The sequence below is a fragment of the Lynx rufus genome, unplaced genomic scaffold (genome assembly GCF_022079265.1).
Source record: "Lynx rufus isolate CCGP_SWC_20201006 ecotype Redwood Valley unplaced genomic scaffold, mLynRuf1.p SCAF_5, whole genome shotgun sequence".
NCBI classification, from domain to species: domain Eukaryota; kingdom Metazoa; phylum Chordata; class Mammalia; order Carnivora; family Felidae; genus Lynx; species Lynx rufus.
In genome coordinates this window covers 65,138,253-65,165,265 of record NW_025814867.1, presented here as the reverse complement: position 1 = coordinate 65,165,265, position 27,013 = coordinate 65,138,253, and the positions used below count along the sequence as shown (strand labels likewise).

The 27,013-nt window shown below is 40.9% G+C and overlaps 1 protein-coding gene across 1 annotated transcript; it reads left to right on the top strand.

The window, feature by feature from the left end:
• The first annotated feature begins 9,059 nt into the window (after positions 1-9,059).
• On the top strand, positions 9,060-26,790 carry TNFSF10 (TNF superfamily member 10). The gene is made up of 5 exons (XM_047099468.1): positions 9,060-9,222; positions 14,776-14,913; positions 17,487-17,526; positions 23,314-23,418; positions 25,070-26,790. Exons 1-5 carry the CDS (start codon positions 9,100-9,102, stop codon positions 25,501-25,503), a joined length of 840 nt encoding a protein of 279 aa, XP_046955424.1. The 5' UTR covers positions 9,060-9,099; the 3' UTR covers positions 25,504-26,790.
• The last annotated feature ends 223 nt before the right edge of the window (positions 26,791-27,013 follow it).

Genomic DNA, 27,013 nt, shown 5'->3' with positions numbered 1-27,013 from the left:
TGGGCTGATGGCTCAGAGCCTGGAGCCTGTTTCCCATTCTGTGTCTCCCTCTCTCTCTGCCCCTCCCCCGTTCATGCTCTGTCTCTCTCTGTCCCAAAAATAAATAAACGTTGAAAAAAAAAATTTAGAAAACAACCTTTGTGCCTATGGCAGCGAGGCCATGAGGCTTGGACGTCTATGGTAGAATGAGGATATGTGAGGAAAAATAAAAGAAAATCCCACCCTTCTTTGGCTTGAAGGGGTTGTAGAAAGACAGAGAGTGAGAAAGGGAACAGGTGGGGCAGAGGTGAGTATAAAAGAGGGGTGCATAGACTTCAGGGGCAGAAGAAGGTCTTGTATTGGGTCCCCTAACTTTCCAGTCACCACCTTCACACAGCCATATTTCAGGCAGCAACACTTTCAACAGACTTCCTGGTGATTTTAATATGTGGTGGGTTGGGGCGCCTGGGTGGCGCAGTCGGTTGAGCGTCCGACTTCAGCCAGGTCACGATCTCGCGGTCCATGAGTTCGAGCCCCGCGTCAGGCTCTGGGCTGATGGCTCAGAGCCTGGAGCCTGTTTCCGATTCTGTGTCTCCCTCTCTCTCTGCCCCTCCCCCGTTCATGCTCTGTCTCTCTCTGTCCCAAAAATAAATAAACGTTGAAAAAAAAAAATATGTGGTGGGTTGAAAACCACGGAGGTAAAACTGAAACAGAATGAACGTCAAGTTCCCCCACCCTGCTTCTCCATATGAAGCCCTCATGAGAATAACTAGGTTAATTACAGACAATATAGAGAAATTATTTCTTTACAAATAAACATAAATATTTCTCACAACACTTGGGGTGTGGGTTCATTTATCACACACAACATATGTGTGATAAGTTGTAAAAAGCTCTCCTCTGGAAATTTTCATTGTTGTAGCCAAGTTGCAGCCTGAGAGTAGAAAAGTAGTTCTCTGGTGGGGACCCTAGGAACTTGGGAAATGAAAAATAGATTTAAGTTTTATTGATTGATTGATTGATTTTTTTAATGTTTATTTTTGAGAGAGACAGAGACAGACATGAACGGGGGAGGGGCCGAGCTAGAGGGAGACCCAGAATCTGAAGCAGTCTCCAGGCTCCCAGCTGTCAGCACAGAACCCAGTGTGCAGGGCTTGAACCCACGTACTGTGAGATCATAACCTGAGCCAAAGTCAGACGCTTAACTGACTGAGCCACTCAGGCACCCTTAGATTAAGGTTTTAGCTAAAATGCCTATAGTACAGGTGAATGTTCTCCCTCTAATAAAATTGAGTAATTTCTTTTCCCTAAATCAAAGTGAGATGAGCCATTCAAACAAAAATACTGTCTTAAGTAGTGGATCACTAGTTGCATATTCTGGAGGGCTTTGTTCCTGGAGTTGCAGTGGCATGTGGGGTGATGATTAAGGCCGGGGCTCTGGAGTCAGAATGAGTGTGGTTAGACTCCTAGATCTGCCCTTACTGTGTGACTTTGGGAAATTTGCATATATCCTCTGAGCCTGTGTTCTCAGAGGGAAAATGGGCATTAAAATAGTCTCCCGCCATAGGTTGGTGTGAGGGAAGACAATCTGTAGTACATGCTTGTGCTTGTGTGGGGCTATTATGAATGTCTTTAAGAATTCTGTTGAAATTCTTAAAAGCAGAGAGACCCAAGGTCTATGGTAGACCTACTGAATGAAAATGTCCAGAGGTAGACTTTAAAAAGCCACACAGGATGTTCCACACCAGATGGAAGGATTATTCTAGAGCAGTGGTTCTCAGATTTTAGTGTGCATAAGCTTCACCTGGATGGGTTGCTGGGCCAGAGTTTCAGATGCAGGAGGTCCAGGGTGGGGACCTGAGAATGTGCATTTCTCACAAGCTCCTGGGTGATGTTGATCCTGCTGGTAACCACACTTTGAGAACTGCTGTTCCAGGGTGGAGGCCAGCCAGCCGGGCCCGCAGCACAAATCTGGCACATTTCTTGTTTTCGTTAATGCAGTTTTATTGGAGCACAGTCACACTCATTTGTGTATGTATTGTCTGTGGTTGCTTTTGCAGTGCAATAGCAAAATCGAGTCACTGTAAATGAGATCACAAAGCTTAAAATATTTATTGTCTGATCATTTACAGAAAATATTTACCAACCCCCGTTCCAGAGTAAAAGAGTTCAAATAATTTGCATATGATGCAAATCAGATGTCATCTTAGCCTTACAACACACCCATCATTAGATTAAATTATTCAGGGCTTGATAAAGGGGGTGGTTTAATCAGGAGTGTGTGTGTCCAGTACTGAAGTGTTGTGTTTCTTCAAGTCTTACTCTTTTTCTTTTTGTAAACTTAGACATTCTTAGAGTGAGTAGCTACCAGCAGGCACTGAAATTTCAGTAAAGAATTATAGAAAAGGTAAATATTGATTATACCATCTATTTCATTTTACTAGTCTTAGTTGTTCATGTCTAATATATTAGCTTACCTACCTGTTATGATGCAAGTAATTTACTTCAAAGGTATTCATCACAAAATAGTGGGTCCCAACATTTGCACACAAGAGTCTTCTTGGGGAACTTAAAAAACATACCAATATCTGGGTCCTACCTCCAGAACTTCTGATTTAAAAGTTATGGAGTGGGACCTAGTGTTTGATGTTTTTTATAAACTTCCTGATGATTCCAGTATGGAGCCAGGATTGAGAACCATGAAGTACAGTGAGAGTTTTTAAATGTGCTAGGTTAGGAGTGCCTTGGTGGCTCAGTTGGTTGAGCATCCGACTCTTGATTTCAGCTCAGGTCATGATCCCAGGGTTGTGGGATAACCTTGAGCATGGAGCCTGTTTGAGATTCTCTCTCTCTCTCCCTCTGCCCCCTACCCCCACTTGTGTGCTCTGTCTATAAAATAAAAATAAAAATAAAAATAAAAATAAATAAATAAATAAATAAATAAATAAATAAAATGTGCTAGCTTAAATTATCCCCCAGGTCTTATACTCTAACTGTGAATTGACACCCATAGGTGGTCTCTGCCATTCTTGTTACAGAGCTGGTCCTCCAAGCTACCACACTTCCTACTGTCCATGCCACACCCACACCATTAGCTCTGCTTATTGGCACAATGAAAGTCAGCTGTTCTTGGCTTGGCTGCACATTGGAATCATCTGGGGAGATAAAAACCTCTCATGCCAAGCTATACCCCAGACCACTTACCTCAGAATCTCTGGGGTGGGACCCAGGGATCAGTAGTTTCTAAATTTCCTCAGATGATTTCAATGGGCAGAAAAGGCTGAGAACTGCTGCTCTCAAGAAGACAATTGAGACTTCATTAAGTTGCAGGGCAGGTGATATGGTTCTTTCAGTTTACCAATAAGTGTTTGTATAGTGATACCTCCATGTGGGAGAAATTGGTCTGAGCCATGCTTTTATTGCAATGTGATGAAAGGTTTCTGGGAGAGTAGCTAACACACATGTGCAACTCATGTACAGCAAAGGGAACCATCAGCAAAATGAAAAGGCACCCTATAGAATAGGAGAAAATATTTGCAAATAATATATCTGATAAGGGGTTAATATCCAAAATATATAAAGAACTCATACACCTCAATAGAAAAAACAATATGATTAAAAACCGGGCAGAGGATCTGAGTGGACATTTTTCCAAAAAGGACATACACATGACCAGCAGGTCCATGAAAAGGTGCTAATCACTCATCATCAGGGAAATGCAAAATAAAACCACAATAAGATATCCCCTCACACCTGTCTAAATGGCTAGTATCAAAAAGACAAGAAATAACAAGTGTTGGCAAGGATGAGGAGAAAGGAGAATACCTGTGCACTGCTGGTAGGACTACAAATTGGTGGAGCCACCATGGAAATAGTGTGGATGTTCCTCAAAAAATTAAAAACATAACTACCATATGATCCAGCAAACTCACTTCTGGGTATTTATCCAAAGGAAATAAAATCCCTATCTTGAAAAGATGTATGAACCCCATGTTCACCGCAGCATTATTTACAATAGCCAAGATACCAAAACAACCTAAGTGTCTATCAATGGATAAAGAAAAATGATACATCAGTGTTATAAAGGCTATATATGAGAGACTCACAGCTAATATCATCTTCAGTGGGGAAAAACTGAGAGCTTTTCCTCTATGGTCAGGGATGTCTACTTTCCACATTTTTATTTAACATTGTACTCAGTCTTAGCCTCAGCAATCAGACAACAAAAAGAAATAGAAGACATCCAAACTGGCAAGGAAGAAGTCAAACTTTCACTATTTGCAGATGGCATGATCTTTATGTAGAAAACCTGAAAGGCTCCACCAAAAAATTTCTAGAACTAATACATAAATTCAGCAAAGTTGCAGGATATAAAATCAATGTACATAAATCCGTTGCATTTCTATACACCAATAATGAAGCAATGGAAAAAGAAATCAAGGAGTTGATCCCATTTACAATTGTACTCAGAACCATAAAACACCTAGGAATAAACCTAACCAGAGAGGTAAAAGATACATATTCTGAAAACTTATTAAGGAAATTGAAGAAGACACAAAGAAATGGAAAAACATTCCATGCTTATGGATTGGGAGAACAAACATTGTCAAAATGTCTATACTACCCAAAGCAATCTACACATTTAATGCAATCCCTATCAAAATACCACCAGCATTTTTTCACAGAGCTAGAACAAACAATCCTAAAGTTTATATGGAACCACAAAAGGCCCTGAATAGCCAAAGCAATCCTAAAAAGAAAAGAAAAGCTGGAGGCATTATGATTCCAGGCTTCAAGTTATACTACAAAGCTGTAGTCATCAAGACAGTATGGTATTGACACGAAAACAGACACATACATCAATGGAACAGTATAAGAAACCCAGAAATGGACCCAAAACTATGGTCAACTAATCTTCGACAAAGTAGGAAAGAATATCCAATGGAAAAAAGTGTCTACGACAAATGGTGTTGAAAAACTGGACAGCAATGTGAAGAAGAATGAAACTGGATCACTTTCTTACACCATACCCCAAAATAAATTCAGAATGGATGAAAGGCCTAAATGTGAGACAGGAAATCATCAAAATCCTGGAGGACAACACAGGCAGCAACCTCTTTGACCTCGGCCAGACCAACTTCTTACTAGACATGTTGTCGGAGGCAAGGGAAACAAAAGTAAAAACGAACTATTGGGACTTCATCAAGATAAAAAGCTTCTGCACAGCAAAGGAAATGATCAACAAAACTAAAAGGCAGTCTACAGAATGGGGGAAGATATTTGGAAATGACATAGCTGATAAAAGGTAAGTATCCAAAATCTATAAAGAATCTATCAAACTCAACACCCAAAAAACAAATAATCCAGTTAAGAAATGGGGGCAGAATACATGAATAGATACTTTTCCAAAGAAGACATCCAGATGGCTAACAGACACATGAAAAGATGCTCAGCATCACTCATGGTCAGGGAAATACAATTCAAAACCACAATAAGCTACCACTTCACACCTGTCAGAATGGCTAAAATTAACAAGACAAGAAATAATAGGTGTTGATGAGGATGCAGAGAAAGGGGAAGCCTAATTACACTGTTGGTGGGAATGGAAACTGGTGTAGCCACTCTGGAAAATAGTATGGAGTTTCCTCAAAAAGGTTAAAAACAGAACTATCCTATGATCCAACAATTGCACTACTATTTACCCAAAGGATACAAAAATATAGATTTGAAGGGGTACATGGACCCCAGTGTTTACAGCAGCATTATTAATAATAGCCAAACTATGGAAAGAATGCAAATGTCCATTGACTGATGAATGGATAAAGATGTGGTATATGTATGTATATATATATATATATATATATATATGATGGAATACTACTCAGCCATAAAAAAGAATGAAATCTTGCCATTTGCAATGACGTGGATGGTGCTAGAGTGTGTTATGCTAAGCAAAAAGAGAGAAAGACAAATACCATATGATTTCACTCATATGTGGAATTTAAGAAATAAAACAGATGAACATATGGGAGGGGGAAAAAGAAGAAAGAAACAAGAGAGAAGGACACAAACCACAAGAGACTCTTTTTTTTTTAATGTTTATTTATTTTTGAGAGAGAGAGAGAGGGAGAAAGAGACAGAGCACAAGTGGGGTAGGAGCAGAGACAGACCGAGACAGAATTTGAAGCAGGCTCCAGGCTCTGAGCTGTCAGCACAGAGCCCCATGCAGGGCCCAAACCCATGAGCCATGAGACCATGACCTGAGCCAAAGTTGGACGCCTAACCAACTGAGCCACCCAGGCACCCCTACAAGAGACTCTTAAAGAAAGAGAACAAACTGAGGGTTGATGGAGGAAAGGGGGGTAATGGGCTAGATGGATGATGAGTATTAGGAAGGCACTTACTGTAATGAGCACTGGGTGTTGTAGATAAGTGATGAATCACTGAATTCTACTCCTGAAACCAATATTGCACAGTATGCTAACTAACTAGAATTTTAATAAAAATTTGGGGGAAAAAAGATAGTATATATACATAATGGAATGTTATTCACCTGTAAAAAAAAAAAAAAAGGAAAGCCTGCCATTTGTGACAACCGAGGTGCACCTGGAAGGTATGAGGCTAAGTGAAATAAGTTAGACACAGAAAGACAAATACTATATGAGCTCACTCATACATGGAATCTAAAAAACAAAAGCAAAACAAAACAAACAAACAAAAAAGAAACACCTGAACCAACAGACACAAATAGCAGATTGGTGGTTGTGGTTGACAGAAAGAGGGGTGGGTAAAATGAGTGAAGGTGGTCAGAAGATAGAAATTTCCATCTATAAGGTAAATAAGTCCTAGGGATGCAATGCACAGCATGGTAACTATAGTTAGTAATACTGTACTATTATATATTTGAAAGTTGCTAAGAGAGTAACTCATAAGTTCTCATCACAAGAAAAAAAAATTTTGTACCTATATACGGTGATGAATTGTAACTAGATTTCTTGTGGGGATTATTTGACGATGTATACCAATATTAATATCAATATATGCGAATATATCAAATTATGTTCTTATATAAAGTTATGTGTAGTTATATCTCAATTTTTTTAAAAAAGCCTGATATTGTAGATAAAGAAACAGATGCTTAGGTCACATGGTACTAAAAGAGGAAGTGGAAACCTAAGTCTGCCTGATGGGACTGTAGGCTTCTACCCACTAGAGTCCACCACGGCTGTGTGCTATATCAAGAAGTGGGAGGCAAAGCTGAGGTTCCTGCCCGCACCCCACCTTCTTGTTTTCTGGATGTATTAGAAAAGCCCCTACAGACAAGTCTGTTTCAACATCCTTCATTTTATAAGGGTACATCCAGAGAGGTGAAGTACTTTCCTAAAATCACCTGGAGAGTCAATATTAGAGAAGGCTACAGAGCTCAGTGAAGTGTCTCAAAACTGAATTCAGGCTAGGGGGGATGAAAACACTTTTTTAAAGTGTTTATTTATTTATTTTGAGAAAGAGAAGGAGAGTACATGTGCATGTGCAAGTGGGGGAGTGACAGAGAGAGAGAGAGAGAGAGAGAGAGAGAGAGAGAGAATCCTAAGTAGGCTCTACATCGTCAGTACAGAGCCCGACTTGGGGCTTGATCCCACCAACAGTGAGATCATGACCTGAGTGGAGATCAAGAGTCAGTCGCCAACCAACTGAGCCACCCAGGCCCCGAAAAACTTTTTAAAGCAAAGTAACTATTCTATATCTTGATTGTGGTTGTGGCTACACCCTTGTACCCAATCACCAAAATGAATCAAACCGTATCTTTGAAATTGATGAATTTTAATGTATATACAGAATAACCTAGATAAAGATGGAAAAGCAAATGTATATATATAATTAGGGGTGGGGTGCCAGAGACCATGATGAATGCTTTGCATCTCTATCTCATTAATCCTCGGACATAAATGTAGCTGGTCTAAACCACTCAGGTACATTTTCTGGAATTCCCTATCTCACTGTCAATAAAATCTTGCTTAGGAGTAAAATGGGACTTAATTTTTATTAAGTTGAAGAGCTGGCCATGCTCCACCCTCTTGTCCACTTCACTCTCCATTTCTGTTGCTGGAAACATTACAGCCTATATTTGCTAAGCACCCCCAGGAAGCCAGGCATGAATATTTCATTTCACCCTCCAACAGCTCTTTGGGGTAGGTGCTACCATCATCCCATGGATGCTGAAGCTTAAGAATGAGGCCCTTAGAAATCCACCTAGGGTGACACATCAGGAAGCAGCAGGGCCAGTATCTGACTCCAGGCATCTGAGTCCCAGGGGTTGTTTGCTGTCCCCACACCACACCTCCCAACCAAAGACACCAGCCAGGCTGCTGAGTGCTGCATGGGGCCATGAGTGACCTTGGGTAGATGACAAAGGATGCTTTTCCCAGTGCAGTCTGCATCTCCAGACCAGAGTGGCCTCAGCTCAGGGTCACATCTGTGGTCCTGCTCCCAGTGATAGGCTGCTGACAGGAGATGCAGCCTGGGAGCTTAGGAACCAGTACAGCTGCTGGGCAAAGGTGCATCCACAGGACCCCAAAGGCCCTGAGCATTGCGGGAGGAGCTGTTTGACTTAACGCACAGTCCTTCCAACTTCAAAACATTAAAAAAAACCTTCTTTTAATGTTTATTTATCTTTGAGAGAGAGAGACACACGCAGAACATGAGCAGGGAAGGGGCAGAGAGAGAGGGAGACACAGAATCTGAAGCAGGCTCCAGGCTCTGAGCTGTCAGCACAGAGCTGGACACGGGGCTCGAACTCCTGAATCGTGAGATCATGACCTGAGCTGAAGTGGGACACTTAACCTACTGAGTCACCCATGTGCCCTGAACAATTTTTTCCTGTGTGTTTACTTCCTTGGTCCCTGACATTCCTATAAAATGGAAAGAACTTCCCAGAATTTTACTAGTGTTTCTCTGGCTCCTCTGGCTTCCAGCATGTTGTTTCAGTTTCACTTTGATTATTTCTTTAATAAACGAAACCTAAAAAGGGCTCCACCCCCGATGGTTGGTTCGACAACAACAACCTGCTGTCTGGCTGCCTTTGCAGCAGTGACTGTCGGAGAGGACAGGACCGTGGTCGAGATGCAGGCCCCGGCGGGCCCCAGTCCCGGGCAAACCTGCGTGCTGATCCTGATCTTCACTGTGCTCCTGCAGTCCCTCTGCGTGGCCGTGACTTACATGTACTTCACCAGTGAACTGAGGCAGGTCAGTACAATGCACACAGCTCCTGACCGAGGCTCTCGGCAAACCTGGTTAACTGCCTCTGTTTCCTCCTCTGTGAAGACTTTACAGTAGGAAAAACTGTTCCCTTTCTCTGCCTGTGGACCCTAACTGCTAACGCATGTAATTGCTGAGGACCTTGTCAAAGTGTAAGTTGAAAGGATTGTGTGAACCAAGTGCAGCTACCAGCTACTAGCAGATGCAGGAACAAAACTCCGGAGGTGGTTGGTTTTTTTTTTCTCTTCAACACTATGTATAGTTTACAATACTAGCAATCGAACTAAAATCAGACCTGAGTCTTGGAATGTCATCAGGTTTCTCTTTTTCCTCCAAGACATGAGGTGGAGGGTAAGTCAGATCTTAGAAACATGTTTTGGTTTTAGATCTGTGGCACTTCTTTGTTGACAGTAGAGAGGATATTAAGGACTGGCACGCGTCTATTCCTCCGCCACGGACATGCCACGCATAAAGCCTGTAATAAAGAGGTTACCATATGGACTCAGCATTTTACTGTTCATGATAAAATAATTGAAAATAAAACAATTATTCTATGCCTGTGGGTGGTCAAGTAGGAATCCAGGTACATTTGACAGAGAAAAAAACCTTAGTGGCTTTTTAGTTCATGTACTTCTCAACTGTATAAACCGTTTGGAACTATGAATGCAGAATTGCTGACAATAAACCAAGTCAGCTTGTGGCTTCTTATGTATTTTTTGACTAATTGACTAATTGTGTATTGTATAGTAGAGAACTGTGAGCTGGAAGGAACTTTGAACACCCCCTATTTCATAGATGAGGAGACTAGAGACCCCCAGGCAAAATGACTTATCCAGGCTCAGACAGAGCTTTGGAAGCAGAGTTGAAATCAGGTCTTCAGGCAGCTAAGTAACATTCCTCCCTCCACAACAGGGTGTCCACAGGGTTAATATATTTGCACCCTGTGATGCACACTGATAAGGCAATATTACATCTGCCAGCTGGCTAGGAAATGCAAGTAAGAAGGGTCTCAGAAAAATATAAATTATCCAAATGCCATAGAGTGAGTATCTGTTAAGGATATGCAGTTTGTATACCCTGTGGAGTATAAATTTGGTTATCTCAGATACTTGCAAATTTTTCCTTTGACTTTGGATGAAGTAGACTCTTGTTTGACTTGCAAGTAATTATATAAGTGATGGTTACCATTAGGTGACCAGTAAAGTCAGCTTTGCTGTATTCAGAAGAGGCTGTATGTCTGCAACTAAAACATCAATGTAACTATAAGCATGCCTCTAGTTCTAAGTCTGCATGAGAGTCTGGAATTCTGCTGTGTTTACAAGTTTGGATCTAGAATGTCCTAACCTTTGTTGACTTTGCAGCATAAGCAGAATGAGTCTGTATCTTTATTACGAAAGAAAATCATTGCCTCAATTTGCTGACATTACAAGTTGGCCTAATTTTAAGACTATATTAACTGGTTCTTGACTGAGCAGACTCATGCAATTGTCTGGGTTTATGATCAAGTAATTTTTTGAATTCTATAAAAATGGAAATTTCAAATCTTAACATGTCCCCGTGTGCATATGTTTTTCTTGATTGTGTAGTTACATATATATACATATGTTTATAGACACGCAGAAGAATTCATTGAGAGTGCCAGAAAGGAAAGAGAATTAACAGATATTGAGCAAACACTGTGTTCCAGGGACTTTGCAAAATATTGCTCTATTTGATCCTTATAAAAATCCTGTTGGGGTGCCTGAGTGGCTCAGTTGGTTGAGCATCCAGCTCTTGATTCTGGCTCAGGTTATGATCCCAGGGTCATGAGATTGAGCCCTGCATTGGGCTCTGCATGGAGCCTGCTTGGGATTCTCCCTCCCTCCCTCCCTCCCTCTCTCTCCCTCTCCCTCTCTCCCCCCCTCTGCCCCTCCCCCACTCTCTGTCTCTAAAAAAAAAGTCTTATAAATATAATTACCCCATTTTACACATAAGTAAACTAAGATTCTTGGAGTTAAGCAATTTGTCCAAGATTATAAAGCTGGTTAAAGGGAAAGTACAATTTTGAACGCTGGCATTAGGTAAGTGCTCAATAAACTGTGGCCATTGTATTGAGAAGTTTCTTGAAGTTTCCACCTCTTCACCAGGAATGCTTGCAAGGAAAAATGAATCTGAGTCTCTTTGGTTGTGTAAAGCTTGGAAAAGCATACTTAACATAAGTACTAATTTTCTAAAATAAATCACAGATTCTACTTTGGCAAATGAAACTTTCTAGAAAAGACACTGAGCGGACTTTAGGGAGTGTGGCCTAAGGAGAGCTGAGTAATGTCTAACTGGACGTTCCCAAATAAGCCTATAGACTAGCAAGCATGATCAATAAATATGGGCTTAGTCTCTAAAGTTTGTCTCTCTGAGAATGTTTTGTGACAAGGGGGCTGCCTATCACTGTGGTATCATAGATGGATAAGACAAAGGAGAAGGGGACCATTATCTACCAATCTCCATAAGTGGTTCTTTGTGGTATTTGTGGTTTGCAGAAAATAGTTTTCAGACACTAATGTCAGGGCAGCAGAGAGGGTCAGTGCTGCCACCTTGAAGTCCCTGAGTCAACTGGCAAAGGAGTCCACCCTGTAGCCCAAAAGCCCTGCGAAGGACTGGCTGGCCGTGGCCTAGACAATCACCATGTTTGTGATGACACCAACACAGTGGAAATCCACTTGTCAAAACCAAGGGCTTTTGGAGCAGAAGAGCAGGAACCTGTGTGAAAGCTGTGTCCCTGAGAAGCATACAAATGAAAATAGCACACACATCCCCCTGCCCCAACACCCACATGTGGTTAGGGAGAGAATAGCTCTGGTCTGAGGTGTGAGGCAGGAAATTCATGCTTTGAAGTGGAAAGGATGTGCAAAAGAAGGAGAAAGAGAGACACATCATATTAATCCTCATGAATCATTCTTGAAAAAACCACAGCAACCCCTCACTCATGCATCTAGTCACCAGCATTGGCCAAAGTCTGTAGAAGAAACCACCAAATATGATAATACAAGAAAATGTGGGGGATGGGGAGGGTGGTTGGGGCTTTCTCTCTGGGCTTCTAGAAGAGAAATACCAAAATGCTGGTCATTGTGACTTCTAAATGGTGGGATTATGGGTGTCTTTTTTCCTGTATTTTTGGTGTATATGGGTGTCTTGTTTTTCTGTATTTTATAAATTTTCTACAGTGAATGTCATAAAAGCATCTATGCTATCTATATAAGATTTTCATGTAGATTTAAAGAACATGACATTTTTATGTAGTCTTAAGAGAAAACAATCACGCACAAAACTGCCCACAGACAGCCTGTAAACAAGAGAGATCATCCAGAGCTTAATTAGGAAGTAGGATGAGGGTGATTTTAGTGTGTTTTTTGTTTATTTTTCATTTAGAAAAATGTTCTTTATTTTCCTATATTTTCCAGGTTGCCTGTGTACTAACAATGTTTCTAGGCTTCATTAAGTTTGGGGGTAACAATGGAGTCACATTAGCTTGTCATGCTCCCTCCCATGTACACCTAGGATCTTACTCAGCTTTCAGGGTTCTCCCTCCCACCTGCTAGAGATGTTTCTGGAAAACCCCCAGTGGGCAGCCAGAGCCTATAGGCAGCAGTCGGTTCTGGCCTGGGCTAGTCCCTGCTTCCACCCAGTTCGGTTCACAGGCAGCTGCCAGCTACCATGGCTGCCCAGTCTCAGTCAATGCTCAGCTCTGCCCTTTCTTGCCCCTGGCCCTATCCTCCATGTTCTTCATCTTTTCCTGCTGAGACAGCTTCTAACTGCTGTGAAGTAAGAAAATAAATCACTCCCTCCCCTCTGTGTCATGCACAACTTTTCATCTCAACATGTTACAGAAGTTTGTGAGCCTGTTTATTCAGTTTTATCATACCGATGTCTGGCCAGAGAACACCCATACCGGCTGCACTGGGACAGTGTCCAATGAAGCTAACTTGCTCTTCCTGGAATCACCCTCAGGCCTTGTACTACATCCAGCTTTTCCTCTCCAATCCTACGCCCCGATTTGCTAGATATGTTCTCATATTTCTAAACTATACGTAATTGAGTGCTTTTCTGGGAAATGCTTTTCAGCTCCCACATATGTTGGAGATGCAAATAGAACTCTACAGGAGAAGGCCATGGGGTGGGTAGGGACAAAGTGATGTTGACTGACTCCACTGCTAGTTGTGTCTCTACTCAGGTGGCCCCAGCTGTCACCCCTACTACATTTACTAGGCTGAATGTTTTACTGTTGTAATTTAAAACAGGAAGAAAGAAAATAAACATTTAAAAGTAAATGAATGTTCTATGCCAGAGTGTGTGGAAGGAATTAATCAGCTTAGGTTTGTACTTTTGCACTTGAAGGACCTGGATCAAATGTCCAAGGAGTGCATGACTGAGTACTGAACCAGCTGACTCTGGCTGGGACCTCCCATAAACAAGTTATTTTGATCTGGAATGAGATTGTCTTTTTATGAGAAGGAGCATCATTGTTTGGTCTTTCCTTCAAGCTTGGGAGTCCCCTAAGTTCAAACAACAGATAAAAATGGCCATTTTCCCATTTATTTCCCCAGAGAAAGACAATTCAGATTTGTACAGAGAAATAACATATCCTCAATCCCACTTGTTAAAAACGAAAACAGGAAAGAAAAAAAAACCAAAAAACAATGTCTGGCCTTGCATGGACTTCCCATTTTTCTTTGTAAAATTAACCAGTTATCACCCTGCAATGTGCTGAGTGGTTTGGGATATATGCGATTTGTTCCATGTGTGCATGCACGTGTGTGTGTGTGTGTGTGTGTGTGTGTGTGTGTGTGTGTGTATGTTTAATATCAAGCTAGGACTTTATTGAAAATTACCTGGCCATTATAACTGTTTGCTCTCAGAAGGAGGGGGCAAACCTTCAAATGGTGTTTCAAGTCTCTGCAGGTAAATCCCTAGCTAGTGTGGACATTTAATGAGACAACATTAAGATTTTCAGTGGCAATATGGTCCAGATTTGGCCATCCAGAGGACTAGAAATCACAATAACTAGAATTTACACAATATCGTCTGCATCCCAGAGGATTTGTTTAATTTTTTATTTAGGATGCTGGAATTTAAATGGACTCTATTGCCTACTTTGTACCTAGATAGCTTCCCAGCTTTAGAATGGGACACCCCCCCATCTCAGAGGTGGAAAGGACCTCAAAGATCACCACAATGAACCAGCTCAAAACTCAAATGAAAAATAGACACAGAAGAGAAAAAGCAATTTGTTGAGGGACACACAGCTGTTTAACGGCAGGATCAGTGGAGGGCATTGTGACCCAGGATGTCTGGCCCACACCTGTATCCTTCCCACCACGTCTGACTGCTTATATTTATTCACAAGACAAAGGACAGCATGCTTACTGTTTATTTCAACCCACAAGCTTATCCAAGGTACCAAGACTTCTCTGAATCTGTCATCGGTTCCTGTTGTCTTAACTTGTAAATGAACAAAAATAAAAAGCATTTCTCTATAATAATGTATTATATTCCATCTTAACCCAGATGCAGGACAAATACTCCCAAAGTGGCATTGCTTGTTTCTTAAAGGAAGACGATATCCCTTGGGACCCCAATGATGAAGAGAGTATGAACACCCCGTGCTGGCAAGTGAAATGGCAGCTCCGTCAGTTTGTTAGAAAGGTAGGTGGACCACCAGACGTGGAGGGTCGCAAGAGAAAGAACACCTAGGATCATCAAGCGTAGATGCCTCATTTTGCAAAGGAGACAACAGAGGCCCAGAGTGTTTTAGTGATCTCCCCCAAATTCCTAAAACTAGAAGAAAGTGGAACAGCACCAAACAGAGGGGCCTGGCTGACTCCCAGGCTAGAGCTCATTCCTCTCCTCCAGAGAGCCTCCCCATCTAGTCTGCCCTTTTTATCTCACATTGTGGAAAATTGAGGCACAGACTGGGCAATGTGTTCAAGATCACACAATGATAAAAGATGTGTGTGGTTTTGTTGTTGTTCAGAAGACAGAAGATGCCAAATAATGGTGTTTTATAATCTTTGCACCTTGTTGATGTCTGCAATTAAATATATCTTTATTTGTGTATGCACATAGAGATGAAAAAAGAGGAAAGAAGAGGGAACGAAGAGACGCTTTGAGAAATTGAAGGTGATGACATCTCAATATATAGTCAATAAGTGACAAATTACAAAATATGATCTGTTTATGGATGCAGGATCTCTAGCAGAAACACTATGTTAGCTAGTAGTTTATTTCACTAAATTATATCATTTTGCTTTCATAGTTTTGCCTTCTGCCTTCCAGAAAGGTCAGAAGAGAACATGGGTATAAAAATACTCTGTAAACTAGGATATACTGTTATTGTTTTAAAAATACTGGGGACATTCCCAGGGCGGGAAGAAGATGTGTTTTAAAGATATGATTGAAAGTCCATTGTTTGGTGCCCTGTCTTTCCACTGAAACAGTGTTATGTCAGTGGTTAGAGCTCTGATTTATAACCCCAAACAGTCCTCATAGTAGAGCCCAGATGTCATCTATGATGCCATTTCTATGAGAAATGAAATCTGACTTCGGCTGGAGGCCGGAAAAGGGTGCCCACCAGCTCACAGCACAAGCTATAGTGATGCAGCTGTGACTCTGTGGCCCCAAGTGGCGAGGACGAGGAAAGGCCCAGGGTTGGGAAACATCCTGAGAAGACCGAGGAATGAATGGGACTCTGCAGTCCCTGGTGTTCATGGGGGCAAACCCACAGGTGGTAGGGGAGAGGAACTCAGAACTAGGGCAGAAATCTGGAGACTGAAAAGGGGTGGGGATAGATTGCACATACCTCTTTCTTGCTGTTCTCTCTCTCCCTCCCATCCTCATATGCTGCCACTAACTGGAACAGGCAGAAGCTGGAAGAGGATGCAGACAAAAAGGGGGGAAAGAGTTCCCTTTTTTTTTCCAAGCACCATTAATGGAACAGACTATTTCCAGTAAACATCCTATGCCCATTATGTAGGATATCTCATTTAATCCCCATAACAGCTCTGTGAGGAAGGAAGCATTATTATCTTCCTCTTTTTTATTTTTTAAATAGATGAAGAAATTAAAGTTTACATCAGTTAAGTAACGAGCAAAGTTTTCCAGAGCTAATGATTGACAGATCTGAATCTGGACCATCTGACCAGACAGTCATTATTCTTTTAATCTGTTTCCCAAGCTGTAGGAATTACCCTTCTCTCTTTCCTGCTGCTTCTTCCTTCCTCCCTTCTGTCCCAGAATGAGAGAGACACAGAGACTATGCCGAGGCACAGCTCCTTTCCCTTCCATATACCAGTGCCCATTGTGCTATTGGCAGACCCTCCATTAGCAGGTCAGGGCTTGAGGCCAAGGGGAAGGCAGAGAGCTTCTGCTCTGGGGTGGGAGTACAGAGGAGGGGAGTTTCTGGCAGTTTCAAAATTAACAACAGTGGCAGGAAAGGAAGGCAGTGATGGATAAAGGCCCAAGTAGCAGAGCTGGGTGGAGGGGAGTTTAGAAGCTGTGGATGAGCAGTCCGCATTAGCCCGTCTGATAGAAAGGCTAAGGTTTCACTCTTTCTTACTGGTTTTCCCCACTGGTTAGTACAAAGAAAGTGATGTTAGTTGTTTAGTAAAGATATTATTTTTTATTTTGATGTGAAGAATGCCCTAGCCAATGTCAGAAATGAGAGAATGACAGTGTTGCAGGTCCCGGCTTGATGGGCTCTGTGTCTGTGGGCATCCCAAGAGAGAGGAAGTGTGCCTTATATCTTGAGACTTGGGTCTGCCCAATGCAAAGCTCCTGAATGCTATTACGTAGTGCACATATACACACATTTGTGTGCAGACACACACCCCACACAGAGAGAGTTAAGTGGCATGGTTGCCACATCCATTAGCTACAAGGGGGTTTGAGGGAACATTAGCCTGACCTAACTTGGCAGCTGGCACCTTCCTCCTGTGTTGCTTCAGGTGTGGCCTTTTGAAGACTTCATCAAGAAACAGATCTTTCCCAGACATAGGACCATCCTCGGTCACCATGCGGGAACAGCTGCCTCTGCCTCAGTATTCACCCCATCTCCCACCCTACCCCACACAAACTCTGTGCTTGAACAACTAAAGCTTCTGGGATTGATGTCCTATGTAGAAATTTCATCTCAGACACCCGCAAGAAGAGCCATAGGCATTCTCTAGTCAGTTTAATTATTTTTAGGGAAATTAACAAGCTTTATTCAATACTGTTTGCAGATTTTGAGAACCTATGAGGAAACCATTCCTACAGTTCCAGGTAGTATTTTTTTTTTTTGTTATTTTAATTTTCTACTGTCAACTTCATGACGGGGTGACTAGTTCTCCAGCTCTTCTTCTCTGCTCGCATCCACATATCCCCCCTCCAACTTCTACTCGGTGTCTCAAAACACTTGATTCTATTTTCCTATTTGCACTGACGGAACACTTAGGGCCAAATCTGTGGCCCATCTATGGTCAAAACTTTATTTCTCCCAATGTGGGTTTTCCTTTCATCTCAATTTCTTCCATTATTTATCTTTTACTTGCCAGTGTTTCATAAATGAGCCATCTAAATCCTTTCTGGTACATGGCTGGAAGTAAGATAAGTGAAGGCCCCCAAGTAACTCATCTTTTCTCTGCTTCTGACCACCACTAAGCTCTATGCCCTTCTTTATGCAAGAGCCCCTCACTTCGTCATTTTTCCCAGCAATCCTTCACCCACCGACCCACCCACCACAATTCTCTCATGGTCCCTCACCCATGGTCACCTTCTTCTTCATGGTCAGCACCCTGCTCTTAACCCATAAGGGCTCCCCTCAAAGGGCTATTCCCCAGGCTGGCTTCTTCCCTTCCTGGCTTTTCATACAACTGACTCCTTCTCATTCTCAAACTATCGCCTAAATGTTACTTCTTCAGAGAGAATGTCCCTGGCTACCTTATTTAGGTAAGATAACAAGCACCTCCTTTCATCTCTTTCCATTTTTATGTATTTTTTATCTGTGTGCTGATTCCCCACTACTTTAAAGATACATAAAGATAGAACACATGTCTATTTCTCTCATTTCTCTATACCTAGCACCTAACTCTATGCTCCAAACCTAGTAGAATCTTTTATTCCCCTGGCCCTTAGGTGGACCACCTTTTGTACACACATGTATGTATTTTGATTGAGATGAAATTCACATAATATACTAGTAATATTTTTTGGGGGGGGATAAAAGGTGTCATTCTCATTTTATATTTTAATTGAAGTATAGTTGACATACAATAATATATTCATTTTAGTTGTACACCATAGTGATTTGACATTTATATACATTACAAAATGCACACTATAATAAGTATAGTTACCATCTGTCACCATACAGAATTATTACAATATTATTCACTATCTTCCCTATGCTGCATTTTGTATTACCGTGCCTTATTTATTTTATAACTGGAAATTTGTACCTTTTAATCACCTTTACCTATTTCGTCCATCTCCTCACCCCACTCCCATCTGGCAACCACCAGTTTGTTCTCTGTACCTATGAGTCTTTTTGTCTTGTTCTGTTTGTTTGTTTGATTTTAGATTCCACGTATAAGTGAAATCTTATGTTGTCTTTATCTGTCTAACTTATTTCACTTAGCATAATACCCTCTGCATCCATCCATGTTGTCTTAAATGGCTAGATTTTATTCTCTTTTATGCCTGAATAATGTTCCAGTGTGTGTGTGTGTGTGTGTGTGTGTGTGTGTACCACAGCCTCTTTATCCATTCATCTGTTGATAGACACTTAACGTTGCTTCCATATCTTGGCTATTATAAACAATGTTACAATGAATATAATGGTGGATATATCTTTTCGAGACAGTGATTTCACTTTCATTTTCTTGGGATAAATATCTAGAAGTGGAATTGCTGGATCATATGGTTTTTCTATTTTTAACTTTTTGAGAACTCTCCATACTCTTTTCCACAGTGACTGCACCAATTTATATTCCCACCAACAATGTAGTAGGGTTCCCTTTTCTCCACATCCTTACCAACCCTTGTTGTTTCTTGTCCTTTTGTTATTACCACGTCTGAGGTGGTATCTCATCATGGTTTTGGTTTTTATTTTCCTGATGATGAGCAATGCTGAGCATCTTTTCATGAAGGAGTGGCGTTATGTGGAAGGTATTCTGTGGCGACCAGAAATATAATCCTCTCTGGTCACCAGAATCAGGCACTTCAAGAGTGTTCCTTGTGTGGACTGTGTGTATCCTCCTGTAGTGACTAGGCCACAACTGCTGGTGGGTGTGGCTGGCCCTAGGTCTGGCTACCTGCCCTGGGTCAGAAGCCACTTTGGAAGGACGCCGGTCTCAGCTGAGGTCACCCCTGGCATGTGGCAGGGAAGGAGCAGCTTCATGGGGATAATTGATCTCAGCCCCGCTGCTTTAGGGGATGGGAAGATTGAGGGGGACAGGTCCACAGGGTAATGCCAGGATGAGGCGAGTGGTGCTAGCTGGCTCCCCTGGAGTTGAGCCCCACTCATTCTCAAAGCTGGACATGGTGAGAGCTTGTCTTCCCAGTGCAGGCCCCTGGTCAGTGTCCCATGTGGAGCTTGAATCCCTTGCTCCCCAGGGGGAATTTCACGCCTATGATATCCCCCCAACTTGTAGATCGCCTCACCTGGGGTGTGGGTCCTGACCAGACTTGTCTCTGCCCCTTTCAACTCTTCTCCATGTGGCTCTTTCTTTATATCTTTAGCTGTGGAAGAGCTGTTCTGCTAGTCTTCAGGTCCTTCTCAGAGAGCATTGCTCTATATGTGGTTGTAGCCTTGGTGTGTCCATGGGAGGATGTGAGTTCAGGACCCTCCTACCCCACTACCTTCAAAAATTTTACAATTCACCATTTTGCAGTGCACAGTGTAGTGGCAAATGGTGCATTCACAATACTGTGCCACCACCATCTCTCTCCACATAGAAGGTTCTTCATACAGGGGTGCCTGGGTGGCTCAGTGGTTGAGTGTCTGACTCCTGATTCCTGCTCAGGTCATGATCTCATGGTCGTGAGATTGAGCCCTGAGCAAGTCTCTGTGGTGGGTGTGGAGCCTGCTTAAGATTCTCCCTTTCCCTCTGCCCCTCCTCTGTTCATGTACACATTCTCTCTCTCTCCCTCTCAAAAAAGAGGGTTCTTAATACATATTTTTAAAGTGAATACATAAGTAAATAAAACTATTAAATCAGTTTTCTACTTCTTCACATTTGGCTCACCATTGTCCCATTTTCCCATGATAATAGCCATAGAGGCCTGAATACATATACCAGAGACTTAGGGCATACCAGCCTGGCAGAGAAGAAAATGTTCTTCAATATAAGTGTTGTAATGATGTCTTTCTACTTTTCAACTATTCTTTTTCCTTTTTTCTTTTTAATGTTTATTTATCTTGAGAGAGAGACAGAGAGAGGGAGAGAGAGGGGGAGAGAGAGAGAGAGAAGGGGCAGAGAAAGAGGGAGAGAGGATCCCAAGCAGGCTCCTCGCTGTCAGTGCAGAGCCCAATGGAGGGCTTGATCCCATGAATTGGGAGATCATGACCTGCACCAAAATCAAGAGTTGGACACGACCAACTGAGCCACCCAAGTGCCCGGTCACCTATCTTTTTTCAATATGATAGGCTTCCTCATTACTTAACAACTCCCATTTTTATTTATTAAATAGCTTTTATTAAACAAGATAAGACCTGATCCCAGGGTCTAAGCATTCTTTCCCCAAAAGCAAAAGTGGTAGTCAGAACATTGAATACTCTTCCTCTTCTGATGAGGCACAACAGATCTACGATCTATAGTAGATGTACGTACAACACTTTCAGTGTTGTAAGAAAAATATTCTTTTTCACTCATCCCAATGAAATGTAGAAATCATATACTAATCAGCATACCTAGATGTATTGATGACATCCAAATAGACACATTGACAGGTTTCTTTTCTAGGAAGTGTTTGCTATAGCCTCTAAAGAGGAAATATCCTCTTTAGAATTTGCTTTTCTATCTAGGCTTTCCCATATCCTTGCAATGACCTCAAATGCAAGATATTTATAATTGGATTCAGTTATTGAATATTTTAAAACAAAGTGTTAAGGTCTAAGGGCAGGCAAGGCATTATGAATTATTTAACAGTGGGAGTTCAAGGTGAATGGACACATCAACCTTGAAAGCTGAGCATTCTGAGAGCATTATGTAATTGACCATGCAGCCTCATGATATATTTGGTATTCAGTACTGTACAAATGCCTTCCCATCCTGAATAAGCAACAACTCATACCAGATAGATGGAAGAGATTCCCGTTTCCTATTTATTCTTTCCCTTTTTTACCACCTCTTCTCAGTTCCCCCACCTACTAGCCTAGATTAAGGCCTCCTGTTCTCAGTCCTGATCACTTACTTGCCAGTCTCCAGCCCTCTCACCTTCTAACCATCACAGCTTTCTTTGAGACAGGATAGCCTAAAGCACAACACATTGTCCCTTCACTTCCCTGCCCCAAATCATTCAAAATCCACATCCTGTAAAATCCAAATCTCTTAGTTTAACATTCAAATCCTCTATAGTTTGTCTCCTCATTCAAGCCTAAAACTGAACTCCTCCCTTGTCTGTGTCCCAGGAATGCTTTGTGAGTCCTGCCTCTGGCCTCTGGCCTAGATCTCAGAGAATGCCCTTCTTCCAGCCCTCCTTCCCAAGCCTGCCCATCCTCATCCTATTCAGATCAAATTGCCATTTGCACCTCAAATGTTTGTTTGCATTCATTTATTTATATTCTTTCTCCTTGCTCCTAAAAGAGTGCCTGGCATAGATGTGATGGGCACTTTGGTTTATTGGAGTAAGCGTTAGCACAAACCCTCCCCTGACCTCAATTCTCCAATAAGTAGGAATCTCTCCCTCTTGTGAACACCCATCACCCTTTATTTATATTTCTCACAGGTAAATTTTCACTTTCTAATTTATATTTTTCCTAAAAGACTATAAGTCCTTTGAGGGCTCAGTCAGTGCAATCAGTGGCTAATCTTTGCAACCCATATACAGCATAGTGCAGTGCCTTAGTCCTGGCAATATTTGCTTGATGAAAGAATATAATTTATCTTAACAACCAGTAGAAGCACACGTGGGACGTTTAAGCTGATTTTTTAAAAAGAGGTAGTTTGTTGGGGTACCTGGGTGGCTCAGTCAGTTGAGTGTCCCACTCTTGATTTTGGCTCAGGTCATTATCTTAGAGTTGTGGGATGGAGTCCCACATTGGGCTCCATGCTGAACATGATCCTGCTTGGGATTCTCTTTCTCCTTCTCTCTCTGCCTCTCGTCCACTCATGTTTTCTCTCTCTCTCTTTCTCTCAAAATAAATAAAAATTTAAAAATTAAAGGGTAATATGTTGAATTTGTATATTTAAAGTCTGTTCCAAAGTACTTTGGAATGTGATCAGTAGGTGTTATTTGTTTATTATGATCTAGTGAGCCAGTGATTTTTATGTTTACATATTGATTATCATGACCAGTATGCCAATTCATATTTCTCTTGGGGGGGGGTGGTGAAGGGATGACTGTTGGATACCAGTTTGTAGCATCTTTGGACCATTGTTACACTGCTACTCCTTTAGAATCAGAATCACTCTGATTGTCTCTATATATAACTCAAAGTGGAAATTTGCCAAGACTTGGTTATTTGTGCATTTTAAATGACTCAAGCAGAGTTATTACATGTCCATGGTTATTTACTTGTTTGGTTTTTGTTTGTCTGTTTGTTTGTTTTGGAAAAGGGCCATAATCTTCATTTTGTTGTATTCTGGTTGGACCTTATCTCTGATATGTCGATAAATTATAATCCAAGTTGCTGCTTATTCTTCTCATCTAAAATACTTTCCAAATTAAACATAAGCTGGAATAGATGGATCATCATATTAATATATGGGCTGCTTTTATGAGCAACCATACAATCAATTTTGGAAGCACAGTGTGCTTATGATGTCTGATCAACAACAGTTCTGAATAGCAATGTATTTGAAAAGTAGTTTGACAAGTGCTGAAGATTCTTTGTCATTTTTCTTTTAGAAAAGCAGCTAAATATTCCTTACCTAGTAAGAGAAAGAGGTCCTCAGAGAGTAGCAGCTCACATAACTGGAACCAGTCGGAGAAGAAGCACATTCCCAGTTCCAAGTAAGAGAAACAACAAATATATCATGGTTTCAAGGAAGGCAATGAAAAAATTCGTTCCAAATAATTTTTTCTTTCAACTTTCTACATGAAATGTCTATATGACTATCTACAAAATGCTCAGTGGTAACTGGGGCTCAGATTGGCTCTTTCTCAGAAGGAAGATTACAAGAGAAAATAGCTCAGTAACTACTCTGGCATAAATGCTCTCAGGAGAATCCTCTGGTGGGAGAACTCTGTCTTAGAGTTTCCCATGCCCCTATATGTGCTTTTCTTCTTCTTCTTCAAAGTAATTTCTCTTTCTCCCTCCATCAAATATTCCTCCTCCTTAGGAGTTCCGAATCAGTCATATACTTTCACCAGAAGTGACTAGTTATTCCTTGTGGCATTTGTACTTGGTCGAACTATGGGAAATTGCCAATATTTGACCATTTCTCACTTAGAGAAATGTCAGTTTCATATAGCTTAGCCAATATGGTAAGCGTACTTCTTAACTAAAGAACAGGTGTCCATACATTGCTATAACAATGCAAGAGTTTTACAGTCTAAATACGCACATTGGAATACCAGCCCCTCTTTACCTAGATATATGTTTTGAGCAAATTACCTAATCAAATAAAGCTTCAGTTTCCTCATGTATGAAGTGGAGATAATCTTTAACTCATAAAATAGTGAAGATTAGCACAGGCAAAATTCCTGTGTATTGTAAGTACTTAATAAATAGTTGCTTTTATTATTACAAAAGGTTTTATCTCAAGTTAAAGAAATTTCAAGTATCAGTTAAAAGATGAAAAGATTTGGAATTTTTTTTCATTTTTTTTTCCTGGGCAGTTGTCTTCTTGGTATTCCTGAATTCATGTTTTATGAATGAGAGACATGTTCTGCCTATGAGTGAGATCATTATTATAATGTTAGTGTTTACTATTTATCAAGAAATACAACAGTTGTTTTGCCCTGTTGAAAAACTAAACTTTACACCAATCGTGGAGGTGAGCCCAAAGTTTAAAGGAATATCCTATTTTGGTAGGGCCCTTTTTCATTTAAAGTCTTTGGGAGTTAAAGATCCAAGGGTCTAAAGATCTTTAAATCTGGACCTCTTTGCCAAACCTTATGCCCTGTCTTATTGTGTACTAGAGATGCTCTCTGTCTGAATGGTGCCCTTGACTCTGGATTGCTGAGAAAGACCAAGAAGGAACCCAAAGTGATCCAAAGGAATAGCAAAAAGTTCTGAGCTCCAGGCTTAAGGAAACAGATATATTTCTTTTGGTTTCGTTACGTGTTGTTCATTTTAGTTCACCTGCCTAGGAAGGGAGGCAGGGGTTTGGGACAGAAGTTCTGTGCAGGCAGATTGCCATCTGAGTTAATCATCCCCTGTGCTACAGTTTAGAGCTGAGTTTGGCAGATATAGTGTTAAGTGGTGGATGAGGCACAGAAAAGAAAGGGACTCACAGCAGGTCACAATGATACAGTAGCCTCCAGATTTCTATAAGAAATTCAGAATCTTGTAAGATTGAAGGAGCAAGAAGGTTTATATTAGATTGAAATTCTTTATAATCCCAACCAAAAAACTGGCTAGCCATGGCTACTGAGATATTTCTTGCCTTTGCTACAAACTTTCTTCTTCTAACTTTCTTTCTCTCTAAACTTCCTCCAGGCTCCAAGAATGAAAAAGCTTTGGGTCAGAAAATAAACTCCTGGGAGTCATCAAGAAAAGGACATTCATTCTTGAATAATTTGCACTTGAGGAATGGTGAGCTGGTTATTCATCAGAGGGGGTTTTATTACATCTATTCCCAAACATACTTTAGATTTCAGGAACCTGAGGAAACAGAACAGAACAGAAAGAGAAACAAACAAATGGTACAATATATCTACAAATACACAAGTTATCCTGACCCGATACTGCTAATGAAAAGTGCTAGAAATAGTTGTTGGTCTAAGGATTCAGAATATGGACTCTATTCCATCTATCAAGGTGGGATATTTGAGCTGAAGGAAAATGACAGAATTTTTGTCTCTGTAAATAATGAGCAATTGATTGACATGGACCAAGAAGCTAGTTTTTTCGGGGCCTTTTTAATTGGCTAAATAATCTGCAAAGGAAAAACAGTATTCTCAACAAATATTGCTTGTCACAACAAAGCAAGGAAGCCTGAGCAAAGCTGCCTCAACCAAAAGACCAAAACAACACACGGTTTTCTAATATCTGTGAAAGTGACCAAGTCTAAGAAAGCAACCAAGAAGAAAGTGAAATTGCCAAAAGACCTTGGGCTCTTCCTGATATCAGCTTGCTAGCAGGAATCTAGAAGATTCTGTTACCAAACACTTGTGTACCTATAAACATCTGTCTTTATTATCTATTCTTGTGAAGATTCCAGAAGATTAATGACAATCTCTTAAGTAGTATATCACCTTGGTTGCTTTCAAGTTGCCATTCCCAAAGTTGGAAGAGAAAGGGGAACCAGTAAAAGGTCATGATCTTGGGAGGCAATCTTCTGCCTATACATGCGATGTGCGAAGGCAATTTGTGTTGTGCATGACGTCAAAGGAGGTATCTCATACATCTGGATTTGGTGGAAATAGTATCGTGTTGTTAAAAAAACAAACTAAATTTATGATGCCCAAATAAGGAGCTATTTCTGAATGGCTTGTGCTTTTTCCTACCAAAAGTCAAACTGGCCAAAAGCACTAATATTTTTGATAAAGGACTCTATGATGAGTGAACTGCCAATCAGAAATCAGGGAATTTGGTCTCATGGGGGCAGGAGGAGAAATGGGAAAGTGGAAATGACAAACACAGGTAAATCAGCAGAAAAGAGCCAAAGAAAGATCTGATTCCCACTCCCGACCCTATTCTCCATTGCCAAATGTCTTATCTAGTATACATCTCCTTAAGGTTGTATCATTTTTTTGCCTTTGTCAGAACAGCAATTGCTTTTATCTTCCAAAATTGTGACACAAAATAGTTCATTGTGCCATTTAATCTAACCAGTTGGAGAAAAAAATTAGTTGGTGTATTTGTCTAATCTCTTCTAATTATTATCCTAAACACAGCTTAATTTACACTTTCAGGTTGTGTGCTCAAATGTTCATTTAAATGTGTCTGATCAAATAGGGCTTTTTCAAAAGGCTCATTTAAATTTAAATTTACAGCATGCTGCAGATACCTGGTACTTCTGGCCCTTTGTACTCTATTTTCCATAGCACTAGTCAAGTTCTTACATACTGACAAATTGGCTTATTTGTTACTCTGTTTTTTAAAGCCTGCTTCCTATCTCTAGAATATAAGGCTGTGATAGCAGGGAACATTTAGTCCTGCTCATATCTGTAACCTCTGTACCTGGGACAGTACCTGAATATAGTAACCACACAAAATGTATTTGTGAATAAATGAATGACTGAGCAAATGAATATCTAATCATATGGGGGAAAACATGAAAAATATCCCCTGCCTTAACCCTTACACTGAAAAAACTTCAAGGAATTTAAAAAGTAACCTCAAAGTGAGGTTTTATTTTTTATTTTATTTTTAATTTTTTTTTAAGATTTAATTTTTAAGTCCTCTCTACACCCAGCAAAGGCCTCAAACTTACAACCC

What these genes read in the sequence shown, in the direction of transcription:
- TNFSF10 (XM_047099468.1), top strand. Translation starts at nt 9,100, where the DNA reads ATGCAGGCCCCGGCGGGCCCCAGTCCCGGGCAAACCTGCGTGCTGATC. An exon ending in AACCATTCCTACAGTTCCAG is followed by an intron (nt 17,527 to 23,313) that starts GTAGTATTTTTT and finishes TTTTTCTTTTAG; the next exon opens with AAAAGCAGCTAAATATTCCT. An exon ending in AAGCACATTCCCAGTTCCAA is followed by an intron (nt 23,419 to 25,069) that starts GTAAGAGAAACA and finishes AACTTCCTCCAG; the next exon opens with GCTCCAAGAATGAAAAAGCT.